The sequence below is a fragment of the Plectropomus leopardus genome, chromosome 3, assembly GCF_026936395.1.
Source record: "Plectropomus leopardus strain MGB_pleo_1.0 chromosome 3, ASM2693639v1, whole genome shotgun sequence".
Lineage (NCBI taxonomy): Eukaryota > Metazoa > Chordata > Actinopteri > Perciformes > Serranidae > Plectropomus > Plectropomus leopardus.
The window spans coordinates 12,377,289-12,398,003 of record NC_142178.1 but is presented as its reverse complement, the minus strand read 5'-3'; the positions used below and the strand labels follow the sequence as shown (position 1 = coordinate 12,398,003).

The 20,715-nt window shown below is 38.8% G+C and overlaps 2 protein-coding genes across 3 annotated transcripts; one reads left to right on the top strand and one right to left on the bottom strand.

The window, feature by feature from the left end:
• Window positions 1-123: 123 nt before the first annotated feature.
• Window positions 124-19,167, bottom strand: LOC121942174 (centrosomal protein of 95 kDa-like). Of its 2 annotated transcripts, none has more exons than XM_088075638.1 (21): window positions 18,948-19,167; window positions 18,064-18,192; window positions 17,435-17,542; window positions 17,107-17,217; window positions 15,748-15,868; window positions 14,325-14,437; window positions 13,190-13,389; window positions 11,382-11,451; window positions 11,052-11,119; window positions 10,177-10,376; window positions 9,402-9,528; window positions 9,147-9,264; window positions 8,831-9,042; window positions 8,465-8,560; window positions 7,694-7,844; window positions 3,144-3,313; window positions 2,920-2,994; window positions 2,680-2,832; window positions 2,260-2,406; window positions 1,878-1,949; window positions 124-1,152 (listed from the first exon to the last, which is right to left on the bottom strand). In XM_088075638.1, exons 1-21 carry the CDS (start codon window positions 18,970-18,972, stop codon window positions 976-978), a joined length of 2,643 nt encoding a protein of 880 aa, XP_087931764.1. In that variant the 5' UTR covers window positions 18,973-19,167; the 3' UTR covers window positions 124-975. The 2 variants fall into 2 exon arrangements, with proteins under 2 accessions (XP_087931764.1, XP_042341245.2); XM_042485311.2 differs by having other exon boundaries at window positions 13,190-13,416; window positions 18,948-19,166.
• On the top strand, window positions 4,372-8,211 carry LOC121942175 (THAP domain-containing protein 5-like). The gene is made up of 4 exons (XM_042485312.2): window positions 4,372-5,129; window positions 5,391-5,445; window positions 6,186-6,222; window positions 6,981-8,211. The coding sequence occupies exons 1-4, from the start codon at window positions 4,821-4,823 to the stop codon at window positions 7,306-7,308; spliced, it is 729 nt and encodes a 242-aa protein (XP_042341246.1). The 5' UTR covers window positions 4,372-4,820; the 3' UTR covers window positions 7,309-8,211.
• Window positions 19,168-20,715: the final 1,548 nt, after the last annotated feature.

Below are 20,715 nucleotides of genomic sequence, written 5' to 3'. Positions count from 1 at the left end.
ATCATCTGCAGCCAAACTGAAACTACCATTTTGATACTTTGTTTTAGTTTGTTAGGATAGTCCTTAGACCTGATTAAAATACAATCTGCACCTCATGCAAATAACTCAAACCTTTAACTGTGATTGGCAGCCAGGAGATGAGTGAGCAACACGTTTAATGGAGGATGATGACGGGGCATTTGTGTACTCATTAGAAACAATGACAATATCAGGAGACGGTGTTTTTACATCGCAACCCTTTGTATTGGTTTTAAACTACCATGTGTTTAGTTGTGGTTGGGAGTTAAAAACAATCTCAATGGAGCTGAGGAGAAGTCGTCACAAAGACTGATTATCATCGCCCCCTGGTGATCAGACAGCACAACACCAGGATAATTAAAAATCAATGTTAAAGTTAAAAAATAAATAATTCACTGACATGGTTAAATCGTTAAAGGAAGACATCGAACATATACATGGGGAAAAAATTTAAGTAAAAAATCTGTCATTGTGGGACATTCAAACTTGTTAACTTTGCATCTGTGGTCCCTATTTGGCAAGAGGAAGAACATTTTTACTAACTGTTTGCTACAATATCAGCACATAAAGACTGCACAGTGAAGGAGCAATTTGAAACATTCTTAGTTATCAAGTACTAAAACCCATGGAAGAAGAGGACTTGGTCCAAGGTGTCGTTAAGTTCAGGTATAGCAGCTGAGGTGAAGAGGAAGAGTTAGCTAACTTAGCTAATAGCTACATTTTGTCAGTGTGTTCAGTTCATTAATAATCATCAGGACTTTTGTAAGTTCTTAAAATGTGAGTTTCCTCTTCTGTGCAAATCTGAAGGAAGATGCTGAAAAAGACCGTACCGTTCAGCTGTCAAAACGTCGTACCGTTAGCTGTGAAGGACAGAAACAAAGTCCTCCGCAGCACGTTCCTCTGGTGTAAATGAGGCCTTGATTCAGCGAGGCTTAACCCTGTGTCTCGTTTCTCTGGTCAGTTCAGATAGCTAGTGTTGTACTGGAAGGAAGCCATCTGGACCCGATTGCGCAGCCTCTGGACTTCCAGATCCTGGAAATAATCGTCCTCGTCGTTCTGGATGATGATCTTCTGCAGTTCACCGATCTCACGCTCCATCCTGGAACGCAGCTCTCGCTTCATCTTCAGCAGGGCCTGCAAAACAACACGAGTGGTTAAGGTTCTTCATTAAAAGTGTTTCAATGTTTTATTATGTGTTTCATGGGAAAAACTCATCATCTGGACAATATCGTTTCAAATCATGACAATGACATAAAGTTAGATTGATGAGCTGCATGCATGTTGACTGTCGTGTGGTTTGAAACGTTTTAGCTGACCCAAAAAGGTTTCAGGATTGTCTTTCCTAGACTAAAGATGAAAAGAAAAACAAACCTGGTCAGACCTAACCAGGCTGCATCTAACAATTACTCTCACAATTAATCAAATAATTGTCGAACCAACAGTCAAAAACCCAAACACTCTTCATTTACTTTCACAAATGATGAAGAAACGCAGCACATTCTCACACTTTTGAGGCTGGAGGCAGCAAATGTTTGACATGATTAATCAGCAATAGAAATAGTTGGCAATTAATTTACTTTTGAAGAATAACAGATTTATCCTTGGAGCTTTAGATCCAACAGCAGCTGGAAATGAGCCTGAACAAATACAATTCCAAAAGAAGGTTTACTGATGTGAGGATCAGGAACCAGATTGAGTAAAAACAGTTTGTTCTGTAACATAAAACTGTATTCAGGTTGGTGATTAGTGGCATTCTAGGTGTGATTAAAGACATGTTGAATGCACGTGTTGTCACACAAATCTGTCCAGAAACCTCCTGTAAGAGGATTAAAATTGTACGTAATAAGTAAAAGGTTTACCTTTTCTTGAGCTTTTTTGCGAACCTGGATCTCCTGTCGCTCTTGTGCAAGTTTTTCAGCTAGTAGTGAAAACTGAATGAGAGCAAACACGTTATAGCTCACATGGAAGTTACAAGCAGATGTAAAGTCATTTTTAAAACAATACAAAATTATGTGTGTCTTCTTGATTCTTATATGAGTGTGTGATTTTGTACATTGCATTTACTGAATAAAAAAATGACACCTTATCTCTAAGTATGAGATCTTTTCACAGAATTACGAAATTTTTTCTCATAATTGTGAGATCCTCATCACGTAATAACAAGGTCCTGATTTCATATTTCCAAGATAAGGTGTACATTTATTTAGTGATGCAGTGTACTTCCATGTGTTTGTGTCCTACTTGGTCTTTGTAGTAGTTCTCCATGGACTTGATCTGGTCCTCGTGTCGTCTCTGATGTTCCAGCCGCTGCTCCCTGGCGTGGGCTTTCTGCTCTCTCAACCGCACTTTCTGTAGTTCCAAACCCTCCTCAAAAAGCTGCCGAAACATCTACACACACACACACACACACACACACACACACGTCACCCATAAGATTAATATCAGATGATCACATAGTCTGTAATATGACCTTTAACTTTATAATAATGCTTAATGACTGAATTTGAGATGATTAAGCTCTGGAAAAAATACTTTTTATGGTATATTCAATCTTTTTACATTTTATGTAGAAAACATTTAATAAATTAATTGAAAAGTTTATGAAAAGATAAAAATTTCGTAAGTAATCCTAAATCAGAGCCTTAGTCCTTCACTACGCACCCTCTCCTCCTTGGTGCGTGCCCTCATCAGGCGGGCGCGGTGCTGGACGTGGTAGTCGCTGTGGTACTTTTTGGCGCGTGCAATCTGCTGCCTCTGTTCCCTCAGTCTGTTCTGAGTCGACTTCTGCTGCTGGATGCGCTCTTTGAAGTCCCTCTGGAAGGGAAACATTTTTAGCGTACTTGTTTCAAAGAAAAATGTGACCAGACTAAACATCTATTGTAACTGTATGTTGATGCTCACCAGACGCCTGTTGTGGTCCTGCTCTTTACGAACGATCTCCACCAGCAGGTCGTGTTTCCTCTGGGCTTCCTCTACCTGGCAGACAATCCGACGTTCACATTCGTCTATTAATCCATCCATCAAATCTTACATTCCAGATTTTAAAAGGGCAGAGCCATGAAAGTCAGGCATTGCAGCACTTCTCATCACTACACGTGACAGACTTGTACTGGCCACAGTCCTACCTGGATAGAGAGTTTGCTGCGACGCTGACCATGAGAGGAAGACGCGGCATGGAGTCTGTCCACCTGCTGCAACTGCTGCTCCCACATCCGACCCAGGGTGTGGGGGGAGATGTGAAGGTGGGGTAACTCCTCCAGGAGCACAGGGAGGAGTTCGTTCTCTTTTACCTTCACTGGAGAGGGGGGGGGGGCATAAACCATAACATTGACAATATAATGAAACCACACTGACATGACATATTTTGTTTTTAATTTTTTTTTTTTCTTGTAACAATAAAGACTATAATATCTTTATTTCCAAATGTTTTAAGGGGATATAAAAGGAAGTCTGCATCTGTATAGCAGCAATTGACATGAATTTTCAGTCTACCACCATACTACAAGACAGTTCAATTATTTTAAGGGAAAATCTCCATATTTTATGTGGATGTCCAATCAGTGTTTATTTATTCATTCAAACCTTTATTTAAGACATGGAAAATCCATTGAGGGAGACCCCCCTTTTCAATGATGCCAAGCATGAACAAAGACATTTAAACAATCAATAAGCAAACAATAACAGTTTAAACATAAATAAAATCGCATAAAACAACAAACAATAACAGCAATGTGTATATCTAAAAATAGAAATACAGGACAACAAACGAGTCATGGTGTAGAAGTATAATCGAAAACATTTACTCTCAATTAAAAACAAGATTGAACAGCTGTATGGTGGAAGAGCATCCAAATTTAAGTTCCTTTGCAGATTATTCATGTATAAGGTGCACTACAAGAGAATTAAATTTTTCCTAGTTCAGTTCTGATTTGGGAAATATGGAACAACAAGCTTCTCTGCACCCAAGTACCAAGATTATGCAAGTTTAGAGTTAAAAGGGATGACATATAGGAAAGAAGCAAATAAATAAGTACAAACCAATGCTGATCCCGCCTTACAGTCAAATGTAGCCAGCCAACCTTTTGGTAAAGATGACAGTGGTGGATGCTGTAAGGGTCACCGATTATTAACCTTGGGGCTACGTTATATATAGCATCAAGTGACCTTAATGTAGAGGTGACAGTTTCCCAGTATATGACATGCCCATAATCTAAAACAGATTAATAAAACTGAGTCAACAATTCTTTTTTCTGTATATAAAAGGGAAATAATTCTTATTTCTGTATAAAAGGCCAATTATAGTTCTCAATGTATAAGTAAGTCAATATGATGCTTAGAGTTGAAGGTGAAGTAGTCAATGAAAGCGTATATTCTTTAGAGGGCGGTACACAGAGGGTGCCAGCAGTGACTACATGTCCCAGTGTGCATTGCGCGCGATATTCCGAATAGAATTACAAATAGAATATAGTTTTCACAGATGTGGAAAATTGGTTTCAGCCAGCATCGTGGTTTTACCTTAAATGTTTAACGTGCTTTCACAACAATGAAAGATGCAAGAAGCAAAGAATCGGTCGCATAGCATCCTAAATGTCGCCTTTGCGGCTGAATCGGAAGCTAACTTCAGCGTTGTGCTGCACCCACCAACCGCATCACCGCGCAGAAGGAAGTTTGGCTCGTGCTCCTGACAGTGCGGGATGTAAACATTAATGGCGTCCTCCTCGGCCGAGCTGTAAATGTTAGCTGGCTCGGGTAAGCTAGCTTTTGCTTTTTTGACATTGTTGACAACCGATCGACAGTAAAACATGGGTCGTCGCTGTTCATTTCCCAACTGCAACAATAAACAGAAAACTTGGTCTGCGGTCAGTTTTCACAAGCTCCCGTTAGACGAGCCGAAACGCTACAAGTTATGGCTACGTGCTCTAGAAATCAACCCAGACACTCCGAAGAAGACCCTCCGGCGTCGCTGTATATTGGTATGCAGCGACCATTTTTCACCCGATGACTTGATCCACCACAAAGGTTGCACCCATCCGAAGCCTACAGCCGTCCCAAACCCTGTTTGTCCCGCGGACCAGACCGCTGCTGGAAGCGCTAACGTGTCTGCATTAGCGGTAAGATATCAGTAGATAGCTAGCCTATTGTCACAACATTCAAAAACACTTAGAAACTCACAACAAAATGCCCAGGCTGACTGATAGCTCTACAGGAAATATGTACGAGGATTGTACACTGGATCTATAATGGTGGCACTGAAGACCAAAGAAGGGAGTGGTGGGATATTTGAGTTTCCTGCCACTGTAGTAGTGGAGTACTTCAAGTCATTTTTCTGCAACCAGATGTCTGAAATGTGTCTACGTTATGTCATATTTCAGCTGCATGACACCTTGGCAGCAATGGACAGACCCCCAGACCAAGTGAGAAGCACAGGTGAGTCTGCAGATGATTTTCACTTTCTACTGTGGTTTACAGGTACATGTGATGATAAATACATAACACTATAAGTTGTGTTCATGTGGTGAGCTTGTTGATGCAGCGTGGGTGAGAGCAAAGCATTTTGATGATGACAAGTCTTAAGATTTAAGGAAGACACAAAGGTACTCATATGAAGTGAGTCCACCGGCGTAACATCTGCGTCCATTTATGGTGAACTCTGTGTACTGAGTCTGAGCAGTGTCTTCTGTTGAAAATATTTAATGTGCTCAAGTGTTTCAGACTAAGCCCTTCATCAGCATGTTTAATTTCATAAAGTGACAGCAATAAATAAGCATGAAGCGTAATTATTAACAAAAGAGACTATGTATTGCTTCATAAGCCCCTGATGATTTGAATGAAGACATTTCATTGGCATGTTTTTACAAAGATCTATTGCATCCACAAAGGAAGTGTTTTTGACATCAAAATCAGGTATAAAAATCTCTGGCAGTTCATCTGCTGAACAAATCAGTGTTGCTTTTTTTGCTGTTACAAACAATACAGTTTTCATTCCTTCTTCTACTCCAAAACAAGTTTTGTTCAGCAAGTTTTTATATGTTTCCTAGTCTGGTGATATATTTGCTGCTTATGTATTAAAAGTTGTCCAATAGAGTCCACTCTTAATTTTTTTTCTTCCATACAACTTTTAACCACAACACACCCTTTTGACTGACCATACTGATATTTTTTCACAGATGCATCAGCGGAGATATGCACTGCAACTGTGGAGAAGTAAGTCAGCAAATAACTGATCATTCTCTCAGTTCTGATGAGTCAGGTAAAACATTCAGCTTTAAATAAAAGCAGTTATTCAATTAAGTGTAGCTCGACATGTGCACTAATAGTTCATTTATTGCATCAAAATATGAAAACCTAGTGCAGTTGAAGTTGCCTGACATCGTCCTTGTTTGCATCAAAATCAAAAAAGTTGTTTTTTTTCCCCTCTTAGTTTACCACTGATGGCAGACTTGTTCGACCGTGCAAACACAGCCTTCCTCTTTTGCTTCTTCAACCATGTTTCTTGAAAAGGCTGGCTTTGCAAAATTTGTGCATATCAAAAAGCATGTTGATATCTTACTCTCTCGTAATGTTTTACAGTAGGTGTTTTTCCCTCCGATCAGAAATGTGGGCTTTACTTTTGAGCATGAATCTCTAACCCACAGCCTTGTAAATTGTTGGCTAGTTGATGATTTATAATAATAATTTTATTTGCAAAATGCTTCATCTGGCTAAAGGCCTAATTCTGACTAATCATGTGGAATATGCCGTTTACATGATCGGTATCAAATTCCCTATGTAGTATACTATTTAATACATACTACATAGTGAATAGTGAGTGAATGAAAGAGGGGACGGTTTTGAATACAGCTAATGTATCTATAATAACACCTTGTTTGTTACTGCCACCAGCAATGTTCCATACAGCTCATGTGTCCTCATCAGACAACCGCTACACGTTTGTCTCATCTCTCTTTTCTGCCCCATAACAGACCAGCTCTGCAGCACATTGTTGATGAAGAGGCCATCCTGCAGCTGATGAAGAACTGCCCAATGTGCGACAGAAAGTGCCGCTGTACCAAATACACTCGTGGTCCTTACTTCATAGTCTACCAGAGCTGTTACTTTTGCAGCTATCAACGCAAATGGGCCAGTCAGCCGGAAGCTAGAAATATAAACATTCATAAGGCAACGCCCAAGAAGAAACCTCGGCCGAAGGACAAAGCGTCTGGAAATGCCAAGGCTCCAGCTTCAAAGCCTAGTAAAACAAGTGTTTCTGAATCCTCGGCCCCAGAGTCAAAGGAACCATCAGAGACATGAGGAGCCTAATGTCAATGCCGTCTTAGATATGATTGACTTTCATGAGTCTGAAATTGGCCACAAACACAGTTTCAGATGTGCCTTAAGATGGACCGTTTATATGCAGTTGTAGATGATGATAAACAATCCTGTACAGTTTTCTGTGGAGTTGAAGTGCCAGTCCGAAGTAATAACATTTAATTTGTCAATAAGGAACTCTATTAGAATAAAGCTGTAAAAATACGCAATTAGCATGATTCTGCTCCCTAGTAGGGAGAAATATTACACTGAAATATTGCAAGATGCCACTGTGTTGCAGAAAGATAGCATTTTGAATACAAAGAATTACACAATTTAGTAAAGTAATAGAAAGTTCCATGTGGTAAATATAAACGTTTTAACTTACTTGATGACGCTTTCCTGGAGGCCTCCTGCCGTCTCCGTGCTGGTGTGGTCTGTGTGTTACGTTGTGACCCATGCTGGGCCTTCGTTCTAGCCGGGGACAGTCTAGAAACTTCGGAAACATCCCTCAGTATGGCCTCTCTGTACTGGCGCTCCTACACATGCACACACAGACAAACTTAAGTGTTAGAAAACCGGGACAAGTTGCAAACAGTCGTGAGCACTCAGTAATTTAATATATTTTCCATGTTGCCTCATAATCCTCTTTGCTAAAGGCCTTTTCTGTAACGTTCTTACATAATTGCTTGTTTAATAGTTGTCTATAAAGCAGGATTGAGTCCCCTTTGCCATTTTGCACCAAGTTTTTGCCAAGTTTTGGAGGTAAATTAGTGTTTACAGATAAAACACTCTGTTAAGAGAGAAAAAAATGTCTTTCACTTTCAGTTAGACCATATCCACAAATGAGGTTTCATTTACATTGTGCAAGTGCAAATTACAATAAAATATACAGTGCACATTGAATATTGAGACAGTTATTTTTGTGTGAATGCATCCTAAAGTCTTGAATATGTTATGACTTGATGTATGTTCTACAGCCACATCTGCTTGTGAAATAACAAAAATAATTGCCCTGACAAATGTACTGTAACCATTTTATTTTAAAACCTCTACTTTTATGACTTTAACAGGGATGTGATTCAGAGAGAGGCAGGGAAGGGCTGAAAGGGCAGTCTAAAGTGTACCCTTCTAACGAGACATCATACTAATGACTTACAGCTTCCTGGGCTTTCAGGCGTGCTTTGTCTAGATTTGCCCGTTCTTTGTCTTCATATCTTTTCAGCTCCTCCTCATAAGCCTTATTCTCCAGATACTGAATGAGAGAAAGAGAGGGACGTTTTAATTTTATTTAGATTATTATTTTTTATTTATTGTGCATGCTGCAAAAGCTCTGATATTTTCAGCATAGTAGAAATTATTGCTGAGCTCTATTCAGGTAATATGTCGTTAACTAATTTATTTAAAATACAAGAAAAACACAAAGCAAATTCATTAAAGTAGCATAAAGGGAACTTCTGATGTCATATATATTGGTATATTCTGTTAAAGGGAAAACATTCAAGAAAACATTAACTGATAATACCTTCCTATGTTTTCTGTGAGATGTTCTGTGGTGTAACTCTCCTCGCCGTGAATGACTGGAAGCTGCAAGGTTGGTTTGTCGCCCATCATTCAGACTCAAGGCCTTTGCCACAGCACCTTCTAACTGTCCCTGCTGGGAATGAGGGACCCGTGGAGGGGAAGGGGATAAGGAGCGTGTCTGATGGGTGGGTTCAGCATCAGATGTTCCTGAAACTAATAAATGTTACAATTCAATGCATTGTATTTTTGTATCCATGACTCTTTAAAGATCAGGAATGTGGTAACTGTGTGTTTAACTAGCCAAAGTGTGTGTTTACCCGTGTGTTGTCTGGGCGTCCTGCGACACTCCATGATGCTGTCACTGTGGTGGGACTGCTTGTCCTCTTCTCTGACGTCACTGGACTCCCCACTTTCACCCAGAACTCGTTTGAGCATCTACAGGAATTACACATCACACATTGTTGCGAGTATAAAACACACACAAAAAAACAGACACATGCAGAAACAGACAAAAGAACCAGGAAACGAAATATTCATGACAATATGCTGGAACCTTGTTCAAAAAACCACACCTGATCGAGTTCCTCGAGTCGATGAGAGAGGTTCTCAGACAGGTGATGCAGCTCCTCTTCTGCTTGCTTGTTCCTCTGTCTGCGATACGACAGAGGCTCCTGCACATCTCCCTCCTCTAACCTGCTACTGCTCATGGAGACGAATACAAAGACACCATACAGTGGAGATAGTTAACAAAATAAGCATCACTGCATTATCCCTGCAAAAAATATTGTCAATAAAGGCCATTTTATTCCTTATTCTGTAGCTTCCTGCTGTTCTCTGGCCACTCACACATGGCCTATGACAGAGAAAAACTTGTCAGCTTTTTAGAAAAATGGATGAAGTGCAGTGGACCTTGAGACAATCACTGTCCACGGCATCTTGCTACCACCCAGCGAAACCAGCCGGACCAAACACCGCAGCAGGTAGTGTGACCTGAGAGCTAGGCTGACCCAACTTTCCCAGGATTGCCCCACTGCACACCCTGCTCCTTGTAGATGTTTGGTTGCAGGAAAGTGGAATGGAAGAACTAAGATTCAGGATGCCAAAATGTTTCATGTTAAAAGGCCGGTCAGATTATCTGCCCAGAGAATTCACCACTGCTTTTGCTGGTGCAGTTTATGTTCCTCCTGATGCAAATTTAATTTAAAAAAAAAGGATCATAGGAATGCACTACTGTTCTGTTTTGTTATTTTTTTCTCATGTAGCAGAAAGGGACTACAACTACATTTCAGTGTGCAACCCTGTGTTACACAATGACATTAAATAAACCTCAAACTCCACCTGTCTTACCTAAGGCCTGTCCTGTCTCTGTGATCCATCCTTCTCTCTGGTTGTCTTGGTGTATAACGCAGATCCTCCTCGTCATCTTGGTCTTCCTCCTCAGTGTCTGGTGGAGAAGGGGTTGTGGCCGCCATTTCATCCTGCAGGTTTAGGAAGAGCACGTCTGGCTTGGTGCGGAATAAAACCCTCCTGGGACCCCCGTTAGTCGGCTGGGATAAGATAAAATACACAAAAATTAAGTTCACTTGGTCGACATAAAGTAACACAAAACAGAAAATGAAAACATGACAGCAACAGAAATATGTGGCGCTTGTGTATTAAATCAATCCATCACCCTTAATAACATGGATATATACATGACACAGAATGGGCGTGATGTGGAAATCAGATGATTAAACTAGAATCTGACAGATACATTAGCAAGGTTGATATGTATATTTACTGTAAATTTATATACATAAAAAAATGCTCTCCTCTCGGAGATATATGTACATATACATATATACACATACATACATACACACACACAACAATACGATCTCCAAATTTTACATTTTATTTTACATTTTGTTATGACTAAATGATAAATGCACAGAAAATCACTTAAGAGAGATTTTACGTGATCCAATGGCCAAAAAGATTCTGATAATATCACACCTAACCAGTGTACACCGTATGTTGTTGTATATGTCAGTTTATTATCTTGTGTCTGCCCTTTTTATCATAGCAAACAGCGTAACACACACACACACAGGTCAAAACATGACTGTAAAGGTTGTTTACAAGGACTGCTGGAGATGACATAATACTTAAACAGTACAGTGTCTGCATGGTTTTGAGGTTGCTGTGAAATCAGTACAAGCGAAGGCTTGTTGCTTTCTTACCTCTATTGTCTCCCCCTCCACTTCTGTCCCAGCTCTGTGCTGAATGGACAAAGACGTCTCACTTGCAGCTGGAAATGGGGAAAAACATGACATCAAGAACTAAGTTACACTGCACTCTGAAGGTGGAAATCACTTGTTAGCCATCACATAGCATACCAAATAAACAGTACAATTTGTTAGTTGCCCTGGCAGTCCACTGTCATCCAAATAATCAGTCAGAACTATCGACTCTATTGAGTGCTAGCAGTTGTATTTAATCCCTTGATCTGTGATAAACCACTTGACATTTTGATCATAATAAGAATGACAGTACAACTTTGTTTTACTCACCAGGAGACTGGATAAGAGGAGGAGACTGGAGTCCATTGGAAACAACGGTCTCAGCAGCTGGTTTAGAGGTCTGTGTGAGAGGGACGGTGAGAGTGAGAGAGGGAAAAAAAGATGATTAACATTAAACTACAGAGAGACACAGTTCAGTACTAAACATAATCAGCAGCTCATTGAAGACCATTTTCTAAAATCATCCATTACAGCACACAACCAGAGACCAGACAAAAGGCTTTATGGATATATTGATACTTTGCAATGAGTTGAGTAACTCAAAAGAGAGAGGAAGAAAATCTTCTGTAGCTGTTTGTTGTGTACTCGGTTACAGAATCAGGCCATAGGTTAAGCTGTTTGTGTGTGCAAGTGCCCATGCAAAATCAGCTCTTGTGCATGTCAGAAAGACGTGCTATTAAGAGTGTCAGCCAGTCGGAAGGCACTTAAAGCTTTCAGAAATATCCTTAAAAAAGTAATAAATACATGTATACTGTATGTGTCTCTGTTGGGAAAGAACATTTTTCCTTAAAATAAAAAAAACTTCTTGAACTTAATACAAGCGCATCTTTTAAATACTGTAGCATTATGTTGAGTTAGGTACTGCTTTACCTTGGTTAGAGAACTTCCTTTGATTCTACCAAGATCAGGGTTTGGTTTAGGTACATAAAACAAGCCTTGGCTGAGGCTTACTCAAACACAGTGAAGGTGTGGCTGGTCATGGCTGTAGACCAGTAAAGGAGTTGATCCATAAAATAAGACCACATTAAATAAAAGTGTCTCCTCAAAGCTAATGGACAGCAGACAGTCAAGACTTTCACTTCTTATGGCCCTTCAGATGTTTTGTCAGTGAGTACGGTATTGTTATTGAGAAAGGTCTGGAAGTCTGAAAGGTAGTAGTTTTATTGAGATATAAATAATATGGTAATTGTAAGATCACACATGCTTATTACAAGGGTTGTCAAATGATTATTACTATGTTTTTCTTTTTTAAAAAACTGCGATTACTCGCAGAATTTCAATAGTTTATTGCAATGAATAGCATTTTTTAATCAAGTTTTCAATGCAATTATTTTGCATTTTGGAACAGTTTTGACATCCATATTGACATGAAAAAGCAGTTCTCACCTGTCTCACCCTGACTTGATTAAGAATCAAATGTCAGCAAAAAACTGCATAGGACTAGCATAAAGTGGGCGTGTCTGTGAAGGGGAGACTCATGGCTACCTACAGAAGCCATTTTCATTCCTAAATCTTGAGGTCAACCTTCAAAGGACATATGTGACATGACAGTGCTGTTTCTCCATCGCCAAAATTTTGCCTAACTCTGAGACCAATATTCAGCCCCCTAACTAGCACCATCAGATTCCTCAGGGCTTCTTGTTTCAAAAGATACCAGTATCACCACTCTAGCTTTAGAAATCAGACCAATACAGCCTCTTAAAGGCAGGAATGTCAGCCAGCGATTAATGCGATTAACAAAAAAAATAAATAGCACATTATGTGTGGGTGTTAATCACTTTGCAATTAACACGTTAATGCTGACAGCCCTACTTATTACTTAGGCAACACTTTGTGTCTGACCGTTTGTTTGAGTCAGCATACTCTTCTCGTTGCTGCGTTGCACTAAATCACTAAAATAGGAAGCGTAAGAAAAAACATTTGTGTGCGACAGAGAGAGACTGTGTTGCACTGCTGGTACGACTGCAAGAACTTTGGGAAGATAAAGTTTGCATGTCTTTTCATTGCATGCAAATAAGAGGTGAATTGACTGTTAAACAGAAATGAATGATCCTTATCATTCTGCATTATAAGACTACCTCTGCAGGAGCGGCTTCCTCCTCTGCTTTTCCCTGGCTGAGGCCTGCAGCTTCAGGGGACTGGCTGGGTGAGTTTGGCTCCGTGTCGGGTTTGTGGGGGGTGTTGCTCTGGTTGGGTGGCTGCAGGGCGATGGCTGAAGGCAGCTGCTCAGTCAGTGGAGCATCCTGGGTGTCCACAGGACCAGAGGTGGGGACTATGTCTGATGTTTGGGCAGGGACAGCAAGTCCTTGGAGATTTTACATGAGATTTATTGAAAGAGTTACAACAGTTACAATTTAAAAGTCTTTAATAATGGAACGCCTTTGTAGCCAAAGAGCTATTGCTACACTTGCAATGATTAATCTATACATGTACTGGTCCTTCGACAGAAGATGACTGGACAACTGTTTCAATACTCAAATGATGGTTTTTGTAAATTTTTTTTAAGCAAAGAGGCGAAACTGGTTTTATCCCTCTTAATGTGAGAATTTGATGATTTTCTTTGTTCCACATGAAAATAAACTCCATAACTCTAAAACATACCATCTGAAGACGTCATATCGGGCTCACTTGGCGCGTTTCACTATTTTTTTTTACATTTTATTGACAAAACAGTTATTCAAGAAAATAATGGACAAATTAATCATATTGAAAACTATTGTTAGTTGCCCCCTCAACAACAAATTTAAAAACTTGAATTTGATGAGTGAATCAGTGAATCAAAATATAAATTATACTTCAGACAACATGATGTGATGGAATAGAAACAAGACTGTAAGTCTTTCTCTTTGAGCAGACAATGTGACGCCTTGTCTGACGAACACTTATTGTTGATATTAAATTGCCTCAGAATATTTTTGTGGTTTGCAGCAAAGTCACATAACCAGTTAAGTCACAACTGTTTACTGTGACAACAACGCCAACAACTTTAATAAGTGCAGAAAAACAAAAGATGCAAGACTATTCTGTGAGATCCTCCACTACAGGAACATGAACTCCTTACACATCGTAATGTAACATTCTGGTCACAAAACACAAGGAAAACTTACATTACATTATGTTATGTATGTATGTATAAAGACAACACAGCATTTTGTCCAAATATAGTAAGAGTCACTGAGATGAGTAAAAATGGGCTCTGTTTGGGCGTCTTACCTTCTTGTTTGGGTGTGAATGTGCGTGCTGAGACTCCCAGCCCGATGAGCTCATTAGTTGATCCCATCCCCTCAGAATTCCAGGTATTGAGGGAATGTTTACTGACAGTGGACCTGAATGATAAGACACATCATTTATCAAAAGTTCACACAAGTGCTACTGTATATTAAAATGGCTTCAGCATGCTTGCTCTGAAATAATCGAACCACAATGGATTCAAAGCCAATTAGTACAAAACACCAGAGACATAAAAATCATTAGTCCTGCATGTTTAAGTTTGACTTCTCCATATCTAAGCCTTAACTGATTGGCTTTTGGCAGTGTTGCTGTAAACCATGCAGCACATGAACATATTGTTTAAAACTATCACAGCAGAGCGTGAACACACTGATTATTTAACAGTGACATACTGCTCCTCAGACACAGACTGTGTCAGTGGTTCTTCTGGTTCTTACAGTACCACCACAATACAGAAGTCTAATATTTAATTGCTATAAGTGTTTCCGAAACATGACTAGCCATGCCAAAACCTGCAAGCATGAAAATTTATTAAATATTTTTTTTACTGGCAACCACACTGAGCTGCAGGGTTGTCCATGTTTTATGTCTGTATATTTGACAACACACTAAACTCATAGTATTTACACTACTACTAGAAAATTAGCCTAACTGGCTGTTGTGTCAACAGGATGTTCAGCCCGGATCTGCTCTAAGGCATAATGACTGCTATGTGCTATGTTGTTGTAAATATTTTCTCTGTAAAAAAAATCCTTATATTTTGGTTTTGCTTTATTTCTTTTTCCCTAGTTGAATTTTCTTGTGACTCCCCTCATCCCCCAGGCCACTCGGGGAACGTAAAAATGACATGGTCACAGTCATGCGGGACAAACCTGACTGTCAGCAATGTTTTGGTTTATGAGGGGCAATCAACCCAAACAGAAGAGTTATTATTCTCTTGTTGGAGATTTCAATTTAATTTAATGCTTTGCCCTTTCTTGGGAAAAGAGCAAGGGGTGTGAAATGGTGAAAGTACCAAGTTTGAGTCTGATAAACACATTTGATCCTCTCTTCCCCCATTTTAATCTCAACTGCCAATTATTAAAGAAAGGCAGAATTTTCATTAAAAAAAAAACCCTTTTTGAAAATTATACAAAAAACGTGGTTTGTCAGTGAACTAGTTGGTATGAACATATTCATCATACTCAGACCATGCACAAATAAAGATTTACTGTGTGCATGTAAATGATAACCTTCCCTATTTTCAAAATAATATAAATCAGAGTGACAGACTTCAACAACTGGAGCCCACTGAGTAAAGATGATTTAACATATATATTAAAAAACTTTATAATTTATCTTCAATGCATTTTGTTTTTCTTAGAGTTTGGAGAGTATGTGCAGTGCATCTAGGAGAAGCTCTTACTCTCCACTGGAAGACACAGATGCTCCCTCCAGATTAGTATCCTTCTTCTCAGTGGCATCGCAGCTTGTTGGCTCCTTAGCTGCACCAGGCACCTCCTCATTAAGACTGTCATTCAGTTCCTCTGAAAATGACATGAACAGTAACAAACTATTAAAAAAAACAGAAGCAATGACAGACATGATTACAACATATTCCAAGGAATTTTAAAGAGGAACAAACACATATGACTTAATTCAAATTCTGACTAACAAAATGTCACCAATATACTGCCGTGGAAATTCAATGCTCAAAAAAACCAACAAAAAAACAACAAACCTAAAAGACTCAGCCAAAAAAAGGTATGACAAACAATGGAGGCCATCTTGTAGTTCTGAGCACAAAAGTAAACTCAAAAGCCAAATAGAGCAATTACTGACTAAAATAAGAAGCAGAAGCACAACTGGTCATTGTTAGATGGTGAAGATAGACACTACACTCTACCAATGTCGACACAGTTTAAATTAATAAAGATTTTAGCCCCAAATAACTCACCATTCACATGACAGTAAACAGACCACTGTTAGCTTCCATTGTACTCAATACCAATTACTGTATTCCATATTCAGGACATTTGGATTAGTTCTTGTCGCATCATTCGTAAGTACAGGCTCGGTGGTCATTAACTACTAATTGCTGTTTGGCAGCAGCGTGAGGGACGGCCCTCTCACACAAAGACACGTTCAGTTCTGCCAAATGAAGAGGGCTGACTGTTCTCCATAAAGTCCTGCACCAGCAGCTGGTCTTAAGCTGGTTTTAGGACACAGTATATTCAGTTCATGCTGAAGGACAGACAGGAAATCTCACCTCAGTAGAGATTCAATCAGTAAAAAAAAAAAGGAGAAGTAGAACTTTCAGGCCAACTGAGAACACCAAGTGTTAAAGGTTTCCATGTCAGTGGCTCTCTGGCCACTAGTCTACAAGGCCACTAATGAAAGTACTGTATATTAGTGGCAACGTTTGAATATGTTTAAATATCATTACCAGTTATGATAATGTAATGCTTTTTTCTCCAATATCTGTTAACATAAAAAAGCAAGTATTTTGCTGTGCACCGTTGTTATTAATGTTCTTTAATTAAGATTGACATGGCACCAGTGTCTGACTTGCTAAAGCAAAAATCTTTCTGAAAATTATTTTTGGAAGGTTTTGATCCATTATGAAGCCTTTAAACATGTGATTAAAAATTGCAAAAAACAATCAATTTGTGACATGAACAAAGACATTTTGTGTGTAAAAATACAGCTTATAAATGACTATGACTTGACAGATAATATGCATTTTAATCGCAAACAAAGAAAGTGACAAATTTAATCTGCCTACCACCATTCTGTGACTCCTCACTTATCTCCTCCTTGAGATATTCCAGGAGGCCATCAAAGATTTCCAGGAGGTTCTTGATAGACTCTCTGTCCCCTCTGACAACATTTTCTCCTGTGAACAAACAACCATCCTTATAATTACAGTCAATACTCATTAGTGTTTTTGCATATCCTCTTTAGGAAACAAGGGAATTCATGAAGCCCTAAATTAAGTGACTTGATGGTGAAAGTTTTGACCATTTCCAATCAATTACAATTGCTCCTCTCTTATACATGCAGGCACATGATTGAATCAATACGGTTGTAAAGAGTGAAAATGTTTATCATACCTGTAATGTGCGAGAGACTGATCTGAAGGTAATCCAGGGACAATGAATCAATCACAGACTGAACATTATGGATGTCATCTTCTTGACTGCATGGTGCTGCAATGTAATCTAAACACACACGTACACACACACATATAAATAACAAAAGCATGTATTATACCGCAGAAAAAATGAAATGCACACAACAATGCCAAACAGCAAAATGCATTTACACACTGCCTTGAACACATTGAGCCTTTACTTTAGCTCTTTCCTGTACTTAACAATGCAGGAAAGGGCTCAGCAACATTAAGAGTCTCATGATGGCATGTTTAATGGTCTTAGGAAGCATTCCTGACATACTAAACACACTCAGGAAATTATGCTTTAAACTAAAACCTCACAGCTTGTTAACCCTGAGTGTTTTTCAATTACTCTGATTATTTTCCATATGAATCAATTAGTCACTTGGTCTATAAATGTCAGATGATGAGAAATGTCAGTTTATTCAGTGAAATTGCTTTGCTTATCTTACAAACAATTGTTGCTATCATACAAGGCAAAGAATAACAGCAAAGAGTCACAACTGATAAGCTAGAAATGGAGAACAGCGAGTATTATTGCTAGCTAGATCTGCAGCTTGTCCTTACCTGGAACTTTCTCCCCCAAGATGTTTTCATACAGAGTAATGAAAACATTTGCATCACAGTCTGTCAGTTTCCTCAGCCTTACGTTTATGTGACACTTGCTGAGTAGATCATTTGCCACATCTACCCAATCTGTAGGAAAAAAACAATAGTCTTGTTCATATCCAACAGTAAGGTAAGCAGGAATTTAAATGTATTATACGACAGTATTTCCATACAACAGAGATAGAGTGGTGAAAGAGTTTGACAGAAAACTTAACAAAATAGCGTGAGCCGAATAATTTGCTAATAAGGAGTTCATTGTGGTGATATTCACTAATTATTTATTTACTAACTGGGTTTCTCCTCTGGTGATCATGATGTTAATTCAATCATGAATGCCTACCCGCGGTAAACTTCAGTTTCAGAGCGGGGACTCATCTCTGTCTCATTCACACCAGCTACTGACTGCACTACCGACTGTTAAAGACTACTGGTTTGGCTGAGGAAGCGTAACATTACGTTTGTTAACAATAATGGCATTGTCCACGAATTTGGGATGACAAAACAACAAGTAAACTCTTCCCCAAAGTTACCTGCCACCTTAAAATCACCTCTGACTTGTTTCACCGCAACTTCGCCGGTTGAGTTAACCCAAACGTAGCTAGCTAACACCGCTGCTTCTGTCTGTTTGCTAACTGAAACACTAACAGAGAATATTAACATGTGAGCTTCTTCAACCATTGATTAAATACGTGTCTCCACTGAATATGTATGTACATGTTAAGACAGGCTCGGTGACGGCTGGAAAGAAAAGATAACTTGGCAGCTAACGTTAGCTTTATTAGCGTTAGCGTTACGTGTCGCTAGCTGTCCCCGGAGCGGAGCTCAGTGTCGGCTCGCCTTACCTCGCTCTCCCTCCTGGGTTCCCATCAAACAGCTGTCGACGAGAGACAGTTGGAGCTCAAAATCTACCGAGCAGCTAGGAAAGAGTCTCGTATAACCCACAGCCCCGACGCTAGCCCAAGGAGCGGAGTCAGTTTTAGTGTTTGTTGTGGGTTTCAGTCACAGGAGAAGGAACTATCGTCTCTAGTTTAAAATTGAGGTCTTGTTTGATTGGACGTTGCGCTTTGTTTCCGGAAGTTCCCTTAGACGGCTGCGTACCGCCCTCTGCTGGTCACTGCGTCTAACACATGGACTGTACATAAATACAGTACACATATACATTTTAAAATCAGTACATTCAGTGGGCAATAATAAAGGTTTCAAAAGGAAAATAATAAGAGGTAAGTAGGTTCAAAGCCCGCAGAGTAAAATACAATAAAAACAAAATAAAATGAAATTAGTTGTGCAATAAAGCTTAAAAATATCTATTAAAAAACGAACTCAAACTATTACTAAATGCAAATCTTACAACTTACTGAGCCCCTTAAGGGACATGGGGGAGAAAAAAAATTGATGGGTGAAAAAAACAAATAAGGAGGAACTTTTGCGAGATCTCGCAATAATTTTGAAAAGTTCGTCCTTATTAGTTTGAGTTCGTTTTTTAATAGATATTTTTAAGCTTGATGTTGTCTTAAGATATGTACTTAGATCTGAATTTCTGAAAGAGGCATATGAGAGCGACCTCAATTTTATTTTCTAAATGTAAAATGATAAGCAAATAATCACAATCAATCAAATTGTTTGGGTCAAATATGGAAATTCCATCCACAGTAATACTGTATCTGGCTCAAGTGATATTGTCGTAAATATTTAAGTAGCAGTGTGATAAGGATGTAATGTCAGTTGACAGCTATGCTCATGTTGGGAGATAGGAATACTATACCTTTCTTTAAAATCATCATATTAATACAAAAGTCCAAAAATGGCAAAATGTCAAATAGCTGTTTGACAAGCAGAATGCTGTTATTAAACCCATATTCAAAGACCATGCACTTATTTTTTTTATATGTAGCTTTAGAATGGCTGGTGCACAAAGTTAAAAAGGGTCACCTGAAACAATACTTGAAAACACCATACACACACATGATTTACAGTATAACCATATTCAAAATTGACAGCATAATCCATTGATTTAAAGCAACTTATATTCAACAGAATATAACATGAAACCTTATCTGCATCACACTGTTGTCATTGTCCCCCACCTTATGAAACTGAAGGGGCATTATGATAAATTAATCCAAAGAAGTTATGAATACTCTTATGTCATTTGACCTGGCATTCCCTGTAAATTTCTAAAAAAAAAAAAAAAAAAAAAAAAAAACCCTCTACAGTGTACACTAAAATCAGATGAAATTTATCATGGATATAGTCATGGTCATCCTTAACAGTAAGCCTTTTTAAAAATGTATAAGTTATTATGTATTTAACAAAAAAAGCTATTAAACAATACTACCATTTGATAAAATTATGAATGTGTTATAATGTTATTTTAGGTGACTTTACCTTGAAATATGGACAGTAGAAATATAGACAGGCTAATCCATTCAGCTAACACATGAAGACAAGGTTTTTATGGCAGGTCGAAGATGGCTGGGATATACGATGATAATTTAGCACAACATTCTATGATAATTAAAACAGCTGGAATTAAAATAACAACAACAACAACAACAACAACAACAACAACGTGGAATTAAAATTAGTTATGTGAATTTATGAAAACACAGT